The 13,486-nt window shown below is 45.4% G+C and overlaps 1 protein-coding gene across 1 annotated transcript in view; it reads right to left on the bottom strand.

Moving 5' to 3' along the window:
• Positions 1 to 363: 363 nt before the first annotated feature.
• The window catches only part of LOC146769039 (histamine N-methyltransferase-like), a 131,720-nt gene continuing 118,597 nt past the window's right edge, over positions 364 to 13,486 (bottom strand). Inside the window, exon 3 of the mRNA XM_085640560.1 lies at positions 364 to 2,385. Within this exon, the coding sequence (XP_085496686.1) occupies positions 2,030 to 2,385 (356 nt within the window). The 3' untranslated portion in view covers positions 364 to 2,029. The remainder of the gene's footprint in view (positions 2,386 to 13,486) is intronic.

Below are 13,486 nucleotides of genomic sequence, written 5' to 3'. Positions count from 1 at the left end.
ACCTTGGGCTCCCTGATTACCTCTCTCATCACCTTCAGATCATTCAAGACTAATTTTTGGTCACACTGCTCATGCTTCATTGTCTTCACACCTTGTGTGACCTATATTGGCTACCTATAAAGTGTTGCCTCACATTTAAAGCTTTATGATTAGTGCATTAACCAGCCCACAATTCTAGTCCAAGGTTCTTAAACATAAATAAAAACCTCACCTTCCAAGGAGAGCTCTCGGGTCTCTATAAGCCAAACTTTTATCAGAAGTTCTCTGAAGTATATCCCCCAAATAATTTTTTTGTTGAATAAAGTTGTATTTCAAGCAATAAAAGCAGTATTACATAAAATAAAACATACAATAGCAAACCTATTATGGTGATTTCATTACTTTACTATTGTAACATTTTTTTAAACTTTACTTTTTAGAGGTATGAGAATTATTTAAAGTGAACATACAGAAACTAGGAAAAGAAAGTAGGAGAAAGTACAGAATAAAAGAAGCAAGACAATAGAATAATTGATTAAAAAATAACATTATTTAAACAGCTGAGCAATTGGATACAAATATAGTTATAAGGCAACCATGGCAAACCACTACTAAATTACTTTTATTGTCTAATGAGAAGTATCTATCCTGTGATTATATGATTCAACCAAGACTGATGTTTTTAAAAGCCTTTCCAACACAAAGTTATTTGCATGAAAGAAACAACAAGAAACAAGTCCAATAAATTGACATTAAAAGTAGAGTTGCAATCAGAAAAGATTCATGAAATGCAAAACAACATATTTAAATGAATGGGGGCATTACATTGCAAAGTTTTAAAGGATTCAGACCATTCCATGGTCCAAAATGAAGTTAACACATTTACGTAAAAAACATAACATAGGAAGTAATGTGCCATCTTTACTATTACATGACCAACAAATGTTGGAAATATAATTATCCATTTTACAAATATAAAAATCAATAGGAAGGAGGCTAAAAATAAAGATAGAGTAATATTTGTGTAATTAGAAGTTTAAGCAATGGGAGGCACATTTTGCTCCACATTTATATGCAAATGTGTATTCTCAATATACTGATTTTCAGAAAATAAACTGAAAACCCATGTATTCAATTGGTTTTCTGACCTAGTCGGCATGTTGTTTCCCTGTACCCATTTAGTACAAGAATGGCCTTAGGGGTAATCGTTGTGCTTTACAAGACTCATGCCACAACATCAAAATTGTTTACTTTTACCCTAAGACATCCCCCAGGTGAATGAAAGTCTTGGAGAACTTATGAAATACCAGGGTAACTTGACCTAGAATTACGGATTCCAAAGGTAATTCCTAAATTCTCAGGGGAATCTCAGGATTCAACCAGCAATCCATGTTAATTCTGCACCCCCAGAGTTAATTGGACCCTCACAATTGTTAACTCTGTGGGTGCAGAATTAACACCAATGTGTCTGGCACACTCATAATTAGGCCCTGAACTGTGATTTGTGCAACGTATTTGGAAATTAATGTGTTGTACATTACTTTTACATAGTTGACATTAATAGCAAATATACTGCCTTCTCGATATGTTGTAAATGATAAATGTAATAAAACGTCCTGATGTACTGCATCGAGAAAGACTGTCCCTGTCTAACACAGACGGGAAGCATATTATTTGGATAAGTCCCACAATCTATAATACAAAACCTACAGACAAGTAAAGAAAAGTATTCCTTACTTCAAACATCAGAAAACTTAAATGTAAAAACGTTGCACTGCTCCGCAACATGATTACATTTAGAAAACCATAATTTGGAAGACACTATTTTATTGATGCCTATATGCAACCAAATCAATGCACCATGTTTGTGATTTTTAAAGACAAAAGCAATTAATAAAAATCCATTAACACTAATGCCATCACCCTATGTTTCACACCTGACTGAAAATGCATTTGTAAAGGTAGTTAAACTGAGTGTAATATTCATGCTTTTTACTAGGTACACTAACTTTAATTTTATTTATTTACCCACAATGCATGCATCAAATAGTCACTGTGGAATCACAATTGCACCACTATGGTTTTTAAAAAGCAACTTTCCATCTTTTTCATCACTGCAGTCTTGTGTTTTTAAAATGTCTAAAATTGCAACTTTCCAGTCAGATGGGGCTACTTTAAAAAGGTCAATGGTGTGTGTTAAGAAATCCACAAGAAGCTCTCCATCTCTGCTGCCATGGACATAGCATTCTGAAATGTCAATTTCGGATGGTAAATGGTAATATTCATAGTTAACTCTTTGCTCATCTAGAATTGTCCTCACATCCGAAGAAGTGATTAATGAGACCGTATCATCCTTGGCATAATTCTGGGCATGTTTATTCCATAATGTGTCCCATCCACCGTTTCCTGTGAAGGGGAAAATAAAGTTTATTATACATGGTAAGTCATGTTCTATAAAACAATGTTGAATGCTTGAAGAGAAATGAAAGAGATGCACTGACCAGAAATTTACTTACTCATAATCAGACTCATTGACTGTACTGCTGGTGTGGAAATCCGCAGGATAGGACAGACATTGCTAATACCTAAACAAACTATGAGGTCAAAGGAGAATTCTCAGTTTCAGAATGGCTCCTCTCCTCATAGATTTTGTTATAAACCTTCATCAGTGTGACCCTTTTCTCTGTAGAGCCTTGCAAGTTCCTGAATACCTTCCCAACGAGGATAAGGGCTGATCCCAAAATGTGGACCCAAGTGAGTCCCTGATTTGAGGTATTTATATACCAACCTGCAAAACTATGGCTAACACACCTTTTGTGACCCACTACATGTGAAAAATCAAGATGCAGCTCCATGATCCTCAAAAATTTGTTTCTGTCATTTTGATGAATTAGACATTTTTAAGGGGGAGACAGATGGTGGCAAAGTGAGCCACAGATAGTGCTGATCAGCTCTTCTGCCAGTCCCACATCATGTACAACCATGTTGTCTTTTCACCTATGGAGGCAAAAAGTGAGAGGACTGAAGCTAGTTTTGCCATTTTCAATAGCATACTTATCTACTCTCAGTGGGTGACAACAGCAATCATTAGTGTCATGGTTACACCCAGTGGAGGCAACAGCGGCAGCCATGCCTTCCGAACCCTAGGCAACGAATGCTCCAGTTGGGGCTCAAGAAAATCGAAAGGCTTAAGATTTAGCATTTGGAATCAGTCATTCAAGAATGGACAACGGGTGATTGAGTACCTGTCCAATTGAGCCAGTCTTCCAACCGATGGCATAGCCAATGTTTAGGATTCCCCAGTCAATTCATGCCTCTGTGATGCCATGCAAGGGACCTTAGAAGCAGAAGTTGTTGTGATATCAGTGCACCAGCTCCATGAGAAGACCTCAGATTCACCTGAATTTGGAATTAAGGTCACAGACAGGGGCTACATAGAGTGACAAGATGTATTAGGATGACAAAAAAGTATCCAGCAAACCTGCTTGTTCAGCAACAAATAGAGACACAAATGTTGCACTCAATTCTGATAGAATAACATTGGTCTCTTCCACTTCTTTCAAAGTAATTCACCTGAAAAACTAAAGCAATTCACTAATGTTGAAACAGACTCAGAAACCTTTAAAGGAAGCTTGAGTTCCACTGATAAGATAACCACCCTGAATTAAAAAATGATGAGCACATCCTCAAAGGTTCGACTAATGCACACTTGGTATCCCATTCTCTAAGTGCTAGACCATAAACCTAAACTAGGTTTTTAAAGGAGCCTACATACATTTGACGCTTTACGGCTTTTCGGAGGGCAAAATGACAATAGTGAATCTTCTGAAATATAATATATTCTTTATTCTAGACAGGGGTAAAACAGCATTAGATATGCTCGAAGCCAGCAGAGAGCACGGCGGGTGAGGCCTGAGGAGGGTACCCCACCACTGGCGTTGGGTGGCCACAGCTGGTCCTTGTCTGAGTAGTGGAGCACAGGGGTGGGCTGTCCTGAAGCCCCTGGAGTGCAGGACAATGCTGCGAGGGACGAGGCGGAGTGCCCTCGGAGAGAGCAGGGGCAGGTCGACTGAGGCCCGGTGCAGCATAGACTGGCTGCGGCAAGAGGCAAAAGGCTGCTGGATGGTAGACACACGATGGGGGCCTAGAAGTTGGATCCCGGCCAGAGCAGACTGTTGAGGGTGTGCTGACTTCGGCGCTGGGGTCGGAGAGACTGCGGCGGAGGTGCTGCACCTCAGCCTCTGTTCAGCCTAGAGGTAACGACGGAGGAGCACCTGAGCCCGGAGAACTGATGGGCTACCTGATGTTTGGAGGTGCCCTGTCCTTGGAGATGCTGGGGGCCACACCACGACCCTGTTAGCAAGAGCTTGGGGGAAATCTGTGGAAGACCTCGTGGACCTCACCAGCCTCTGGGGTGGATCCTGTAGACGGGGGGTGGCGGTGCCCCTCCACTGTGCCCACTCTGTTCAGAGAGCTCGTAGAATACTGCGTACTGGATTGCCCAAATGGAGGACCCCAGAGGCAACCCCGCATGGGGGGCCGCCCTGCGACAAAGTGGTGACCCGCTACTCGGGGCCTCCTGCTGCATACTGAGGGTGAGTGGCGCTGCGGGGAGCCCTTCCAGGAGGCAAGATGCCTAATCCCAAGCAGAAGCAGGGAGGGACCCAGCCCGCGACAAGATAGACTCCGCCGGTAGCGCAGAAGAGCGGCACTAATGAACCGGCTGGCGATGACGACTGTTGGACTTGGCCCTTCTGGCAAGTTCACCCCCAGAACTTTTTCCTGTGTTGTACTAGTGGTTTTAGGCCTCTAGGCGCTTTCACACTGTGCCCCAGTGGAAAGCGCGTGCGCTCTGTGTATGGTTTAGTGAGGCTGACCTGCCCTCCCATAGGAATGCATGGGGGATCTGAGTGACCGTGCTAAGTCCAGAGGGGAGAGGAGTGCAGGGTTGAGTTTGGTATGTGCAAACTCGTGAGATTAAATGCTGCGCGATGATGTGTGCGGCTAGTGTAAAAGTACCACTTCTAGACGCTGGCATAAATGTGCAGTGAATGTCTGGCTTGCGATTGGCTGGTGTGTCTGTCTCCAGGAGTCAGGATGGGTCTGCCCCGGTGGTGAATGGAGAGAGGTGCAGGTGGATGAATGGGAGGAGTACACCTGGGACCTGAATAGGGCTGGGCTTTCCCCACACAATGCTGGCTCCACCCCCTGTGGTGCGTCTAATGTCCCTGGCCTGTCCCGTGAATAGGGAGAGGGGCTGAGCAAAACAAAGTGCTCAGGAACCAGTTGCATCTGGTCCACCCCTTCCCTGCACCTTTGGAAACAAAGGATTTGGTGTATAAAAGAGGGGCTGTGACCCCATGAAAATGTTCTTGTTCGTGGACTTGAAACAACCAGGGGCGTGCTGCTGCTGGGGCCCAGGGGAAGGCTTGCCTCCCTGGGCCCTGCCCAGCCCCTGGACACCTGGTGGACTTTGTGGGACCTTTTGGCTGCTTTCTTGATCTATCGAGGACTTTGTGTTGGTCCTGAACATAGCGCCTGGAGAGCCCTTTATTCTAATTCCCCCAGAGAGAGGACCTGGGGCTGTGCAGCATCGCGCTGCTGAGAGAGGGAGAGGGAATCCCCAGACTAGGGATTCCCCCATGATGCCGGCCTTGCGGGAGCCCACCCGCTTATTTGGTTGCTTTTTGGTGCGCAGGTGCTCACCCTGCGTCTTCGGTTTTGTTTCATGATTAATGCGGGTGCCCAACCTGCTTGTGGGAGTCCAATGCGGGTGCCCACCCCGCTTCTACATTTATTTTCCCCCTCGAGGGAGCCTACCCCTCATTGTGGCCGGAGAAATAGCCGCCGCTGCCCAGCCGCAGCTGCCCGGAAGTCAGGCAAGTCTGCCTGTGACAGGGGCGGGACCAGCGGCTGGGTCAGCGAGCGGGAAGTGTTGTGAGCGTTGCGGGGCTCCCATTGGCTAGAGGGAGCCCCCCGGAAGAGGAGTCTGTGAAGGAGCCGCGAGGGCTCCATCTTGCAAGCCCCGGTCCCGAGATGGGGGACCGGGTGAAGCGCGGTGAGGTGTGGCTGCTTCCTTCATGGAGGGTGGGACCCCACCACGCCTCCGCAAGCCGACAGGTAAAAGTCCCGGGTCCCAGGAGAGGGCCCGGGTGTAGACGGCAGCGCAGGGCTCCCAGGAGTGAGGGAAGCCCCGCGCCGCGAGAGGAGTGAAGTCTCGCCCCGATGAGGAAATGTGATTTTCGATCGCGATCGAATCGACCCGCCATTTTGTGCTCCGCCACCATTTTGTGTTGCCCTCACTCAGGCAGCACGGCGAACCAAGTCATTTCTGCATTTCTGCTTTTTCTGCAACATCGTGTCGAAATAAGCCTTCTGCCTCTGTTTACGAAGCTGGTGTCAGGAACCGGCCGAGTGCACTAATACCCGTCTGGTTTCCTTAATCCCTGTCTCAACTATCTGTTGGTTCACACTATTCTTTCCTGACTCTATCTTATCATCTGGCCTTCACTGTCCTCTGCTCGTATTCTCTCGTTTCACAACTGTCCTCTAAAACACATAAAAGTGTCTCGCCATCTGCGAAGTCAGTTACCGGTCGTTAGATTGATTAACTTGTGGGAGGGGTGACAAACATGCATGGAGGAGAGGTTTCTCCGAGTTACATGACACTTTTGTTTTTCACCTTTTTCTATTGGTTCTGCTTTATTTTCCGACTCTTCTTACTGGTTCCTTTTTGTGTGCTTTAGGTGTGTTCTTGGTTAATGTATATATCACCTATGTACTATAAAAGACTGTGTGCCACGGAGTGAAGTGGCAGTCTCCTGAGAACCTACCTTGTGTATTGCTGGGATAACTGTGCTAGCTGCAGCTAATAAAATCCGATCTTTTATGCCGAACAGAGTGTCCCGTGTCTCTGTGCAGCTAAGCAGGAGAACCCCGAAGATATCAGGCGTACCCTGCGCCGCGTGGCCCATAAGGTTCTGGTTCTTCAACTGGCGCCCAACGTGGGACGGCTGCAGTGGTAGTGGTTCTGCCTGAAGGTCGTGAGGAACCCCGCAAGAAAATTCTGGAGGAATCGCGAGCCACGTTAAGCGACCCCTGTATGTCGAAGTGGTCCGAAAGTCTTTTGCAGCGTGGTTACTCCTTCCTGACGGCTACTGAAGACTGCTGCCCTGACTGCCGCCCTGCCTCAGCCCTTCTTTTGGTGATGTATGGTAAGGCGAGATGATAGACGGGCCTCTGTTGGCGTAAGAAGACGTCCTTAGTTAAGTATATTTGGTGGGTCGCTCCCACAACTTGTTCCTTTGTTTTGCCCTTAGGTCCTTAGATTCAACTATTGCAATAGCCGAAGCCGAGGGGTAAGTGCATTTGTACTACGTAAATTAAAATTTACCCCCTTGAAGTTTGTGAACAGTACCTGAGGCATCGCGAGATGCCTGGTCTGACTAAGTTTGGAAGATTTTGTTGCTTTGGTTGTAATAGGGATTCCCGACTTGAGGACTCTTGTCTGATTCCTTCGGTTGGAACTCCCACTTATGAGCTCTATTCAAAACATGGTGTTGGCCCCATTGCTTTTAACAAGGCATGGACCCGATACACGAAGAAAGATGGTGTTTTAAAATGGCCAGAAAATGGTAGTTTCGAGACTGATGTTGTAGATAATTTGGAAGCAGCGTTATTTAAGAGAAAAGCCCGGCCGGCAATGTTTGACTCTTTCCGCCTTTGGCGTAAGGAAGCCAAACAGAGAGAAATTAAGCAAGCAAAACGAGATAGGAAAACACAGGGTATGACGATTATACAGGCTGCCCAACAATTTAAAGATGACGAAATTAATAATGCGATGGAAATTTCAGAAAGACAGCATCGTATGGCAATAGATAAATGTTATCCAGTGTTGCCTATTTCCTCTCCCGATAAAAAGAAAGATTTAGAAGAAGATCCCCTGATGTCTCACCTATTGAGATTGCCTCCGCCCTATGTACAAGGTGCTAATGTACCTCCTTTGTTACAGCCTGTTCAGCCGCCAGCAGTACCTCCGCCTGCTCCGGCTCTTCTGACTTTGCCCCTTCCAGTATTATCGCCCCTACCAGCTTTGCCCTCGACTTCTTTGTCCTCATCTCCTGCTCCTACGCCTTCCGCTCCTCCTGAAATTGCTGGTTCTCTTTCTGTTAGTTTGCCTAATACCTTGTCCCCCATCCTTATGTCTAATTCGCCGTCTGTGCGTAAGCGACGCACAGACACTGTTACTGGTATTTTATCACCTTTCTTTGAAGCATTAAATGTATCACCGGCTTTTGCACAAAGACAGTCCCGTAGTCAGTTCCCAGCTTCTGAAGAACGAGAAAAATTGGACTCTCTCGCACGCAAATGGATCGAGAAGGGTCCGCAATATAGTGTGCCTGATATTATGTCTACCTTTTCGCAATTGAATGCGCCTACGCAAAGATATGTTTTTAATGTAATGTGTGACACTCTTGTTAAAGAATGGGAAGATACGAATTTAAATTTGGTTCCACAGGGTCTGTTAGATATTCAGGCTGATTTTGATAAAGGTCTTATTGTAGGTTCTAAAGTGGATAATGCTGTAAGGACACTTATCACCTTTAGAACTTTATTGTCCTCTCAGACTTTCCTTGATTCCGATCCTTCGGTTAGACTGACACTGAAAAATTACCTGATGAGGGAGGTTCCTCCGGTGTGGAAGGAAGCGGTTGCAGGTCAGGGTCCTAATCCAGCTGTTCCTGCTCACTTCCAGCGTATATGGGTACATGTCCCCTGGTAGAGATCTGAAGTTTTAGCACTCAAACAGTCTTTACCGGATCCACGGAAAAACCCTACGGATTATTATAAAGAATTGTCACAAACTGTTTGATGCTTGTATCATGAACTTAGCTGATATCGATATGTTGATGGGAAATGTTGTTCCACAAGCATTATGGGCTAAGATTCGTAAAGAAGATCACGTTCAAGAATTAGGTGGTGATTGGAATGCTATAGTTGCCGCAGATACAGCTCAAGTGGGTGGTGCGAAGCCTGATGTTTTGATTACGGAACTCCCCTGTAGAATTATTACGTTAATGAAAACGATGATGCCTGCCTTGAGAGTAAAATGGGATAAACTGGCAGCATGCAAACAAAAGAAAGATGAGAGTGTCTCCGACTTCTTCACTCGTTTTGAGGAGACATTCATTGATCATAGTGGTCAAGATATGGCTACAGAGGGTGGACAGCGATTATTTGTGGATACATTTGTGTATAATTTGCTTCCCGAGCTGTCACATAAATTAAAAGATTCCGAAAGTTCATGGGCTGTATCTTCTTCAGCCCAGATATTGGCTACTGCTCAATATTATGAAAACACGGATAAAGAAGAAAAAGAAAAGCAAGAGAAAAAGACGAAAGAATTAAAAACAAAGGTTCTCTTGCAACAGGCTTATCCTCCTCGCTATGTTCAGCCTCAGTTTCAACAGCCTCCGCAGTTTCAAAGGTTGTATCAACAGCCTGAACCATATGTTCCGCGACCTTTGTTAGGCCCTAATCAATGTGCCTATTGTAAACAGGAAGGTCCCTTTAAAAATAGTTGTCCGGTTTTATTGCAGCGTAATGGAACACCATCTGCTTCACGAGGTCGTGGTGGCCTCCAGTCGGTAAACAGAGGCAGAGGTCGAGGTATGTTGACTCAAGAACAACGTTCCCTTCCTCCTCCGAATTCCGTGAATTACTTTGATCAACAAAATGTTAGATCTGCACAGTACTACAATGAAGATCATTATATTGAAGGCGAGAATGAAAGTCTTCATGCTAACTAGGACAGCCATGGACAAAGTAAGGGAGTTGTGTTGATTCCAGTAGATCAGAATGGACCTTATGTTAATGTCACTACGATGAGTATTTCAGAGCCATTTCTTTTAGATACTGGTGCGATGAGAAGTTCTATCATTCATTCTAAACTCCCTGGGGCACCTTTGTCTGGCTTAACGAATGTATCTGTAGGATTTTCTGGCGCCCCAGTTCGTAATCCAGTCTCTAGCCCTTTACCTATTTCAATTGGCCCTTACGATCTAGAATCTCCACTTCTGTTGACGAATGGTTGTGGTGAGAATCTGTTGGGTTTGGACTTATTGAAAAGAATGTATGCTACAATATATTGTTCTCCTTCTGGTGTACATCTTACTTTAGGACAGAAACTGACTTCTCCAATGTACTTATCTAAAGACAAATTTCCACCAGAATTGCTTTCTCTCCCTACAACACTTTGGGCTTCGGGTCCGAACGATGTTGGTTGTCTTGAAATTCCACCTTATGTTGTCACTCTCAAACCTAATGTTCAATTGCCACATATTCCACAGTATAGAATTTCCACTGAAGGTGAAAAAGCACTTTTGGAAATTATCCATGATTTGATTCAGAAGGGTGTGGTTGAAGAAACAAGAGGAAACATATGTAACAGTCCTATTCTTCCTGTTCTTAAACGCACTGATCCTTCTCAACCTCCTGTTTACCGTTTTGTAATTGATCTCCGAGAGGTAAACAAAATTGTCGTACCACAGTTTCCCGTGGTCCCAGATATCACTGCCTTATTGACAATGATACCTTCCACAGCGACTTGGTTTTCTGTAATTGATCTGAAAAATGCTTTCTTTAGTATTCCTATTGCAGAAGAAAGTAGGGATATTTTTGGCTTCTCTCTTGGAGGCCGAAGCTTCCGGTTCAAACGCGCACCACAAGGCTATTGTGAAAGTCCCTCTATTTACAGTCAAGCTTTAAAGAGTCATCTTGATACTTTTCATTTACCATCCGGTGCTGCTCTTATACAGTACATGGACAATTTATTGATTGCTGCTGATTCAGAAGACATCTGTAAAGATGTAACTGTTGCTCCGCCGCCATTTTGTGTTGCCCTCACTCAGGCAGCACGGCGAACGAAGTCATTTCTGCATTTCTGCTTTTTCTGCAACATCGTGTCGGAATAAGCCTTCTGCCTCTGTTTAGAAGCTGGTGTCAGGAACCGGCCGAGTGCACTAGTCCCCGTCTGGTTTCCTTAATCCCTGTCTCAACTATCTGTTGGTTCACACTATTCTTTCCTGACTCTATCTTATCATCTGGCCTTCGCTGTCCTCTGCTCGTATTCTCTCGTTTCACAACTGTCCTCTAAAACACACAAAAGTGTCTCGCCATCTGCGAAGTCAGTTACCGGTCATTAGATTGATTAACTTGTGGGAGGGGTGACAAACATCCATGGAGGAGAGGTTTCTCCGAGTTACATGACACTTTTGTTTTTCACCTTATTCTATTGGTTCTGCTTTATTTTCCGACTCTTCTTACTGGTTCCTTTTTGTGTGCTTTAGGTGTGTTCTTGGTTAATGTATATATCACCTATGTACTATAAAAGACTGTGCGCCACGGAGTGAAGTGGCAGTCTCCTGAGAACCTACCTTGTGTACTTCTTGGATATCTGTGCTAGCTGCAGCTAATAAAATCCGATCTTTTACGCTGAACAGAGTGTCCCGTGTCTCTGTGCAGCTAAGCAGGAGAACCCCGAAGATATCAGGCGTACCCTGCGCCGCCAGGCCCATAAGGTTCTGGTTCTTCACCAACGAAGAGCGCCGGTGAGTAGGGGCTCCTCTGTTGTGTGTGCCGGTCAAGCCACAGAGTCACTGCCCATGTACTGAGCAGCCCCCGCCTGATACGGGGCTGCTCCATCGTTGCTGCGCCATCCCGCCTTCCTACGAGTCCCGGAGTGGGACTCTGATGGCACCCATAGTGCCAGTGCTATTTTCTTATTTTAAGAGCCCCAGCTGGCTCCAACGCTATGGGGACATGTTATTTCTAGAGCCTATGTGGCTCCAACGTGGGCCATATTTGTTTAAAGGCTCCAGCATGGTGGGCATGGTTATTGTCGCTAGGTCACCCCCACGAACATAATTGTTCTAAGAGCCTACGTGGCTCCAACGTTTTGGGGGCATCTTTTCCTTCTAAAAAGCGCCAGTGCGCTCTACAGTACTGGGGGACATGGTGTGTGTAGAGCCTAGGTGGCTCCAACGTTTTGGATATTGTTTCAGGGGCCATTGAGAGCCCATGCCTCCTATTTGCCTTCCACAGCTGCGCAGCACTTAGTGCCAGCTGCAGCGTTTAGGCCCTCTTCTTGTCCCCAGCTGCCCAGCAAGTAGTGGGCAGCTGCTACGTTTAGGTTCTGGCGCTACCTGGACCCTAATGTGATTGCGGTGTTATCGTGATTCATGTGTTAATGCTTATGGTGTTAGGAAATGTACTATGTATAGTATGTTTTGCGCACCCTGTATTTTGTACCTCTAGATAGGATTTCTGCCTAGGAGGTTGTTTTACCTGTTTAGGTTGATGTTAGGGAGATTGTACTTCCCTTTGTGATGTACGCCCCTAGTATAGTTATACTTAGGTGGTGAGGTCTAATGCGTTAGACTAACGAGAAATTGCATAATGTGTTTATGCCCCTGTGATGGATGCAGGATAGGTTTTATACCTGATTCTAGTGTGATGGCGCTGAGGTCATTATTGCGCCAGTAGTTACTGGTGGGGCTCTACAGTTACTTTGTGTTTCCTTTGGTATATGTTCTACATTTACTATTGGTGATTTGTGCTAATTCTGACTATGGCCCATGTGGCTCTGTCTTGTGTAAATAGTCCCTTTTAAAATTCTACCCAGTGCCAGTTGGCACAGTGTAAATTATGTGATTATCATCTAATGTGTTTTGGTAGAATACAAAGGCTATTTTGTATATATAACCTTGTGTGGAGTTTCTTTTGTGGTGGGCCTTCGGTGTTGTTGCTGGGTGTGCGCACAAACGCTTTACACATTGCCTCTGGGATAAGCCTGACTGCTCGTGCCAAGCTACCAAGGGGGTGAGCAGTGGTTATGTTTGGCGTGTAACTTCCTTGCCCTGACTAGAGTGGTGGTTTCTGCCTGGCTTTGGCGCAAGCCTTAGCCAACCAGAAATCCCATTTCTAACATTGGTGATCAGCGGTGGGATAGGACTTGCGTTTGCGCAGTACCACAGCGACGGCTGGCTGCACTACAAAACTCTGCATTTAGATTTTCACATGGAAAGGGATTATTGTTTTAAATTGTTTTAAGTGTCATTTCTGTGGAAATGTGTTTCTGGATTCACCAGTATGGGTGGAATCCAGAGGTGGCAGCAGATGTGTGTCCAGTGCATGTATTCCCATTCCCAGTTCCCGGGGTAATGGTACCTGTGTCACGTGGTGGTCAGGTTGAGAAATCAGGGGCGGTAGAAACTGTCTTACCAGTCTTGGGAGGGGTGGGGATGAATGTGTAATGCGCTGGATGAATGTGAACGTCCCATTCCCAGTTCCCGGAGTAATGGTACCTATGTCACGTGGTGGTCAGGCTGAGAAATCAGGGGCGGTAGAAACTGTCTTACCAATCTGGGGGGGGGGGGTGTGTGGATGAATGGTGTGAGTTCTCTGAAATAAGGAGCTTGCTGAATACTTTGGTGTGAGTTCTCTGAAA

This window comes from Triturus cristatus, unplaced genomic scaffold (assembly GCF_964204655.1).
Source record: "Triturus cristatus unplaced genomic scaffold, aTriCri1.1 SCAFFOLD_509, whole genome shotgun sequence".
Classification (NCBI taxonomy): Eukaryota; Metazoa; Chordata; class Amphibia; order Caudata; family Salamandridae; genus Triturus; species Triturus cristatus.
The sequence above is the reverse complement of the archived record's forward strand: the minus strand, read 5'-3'. Positions and strand labels throughout refer to the sequence as shown.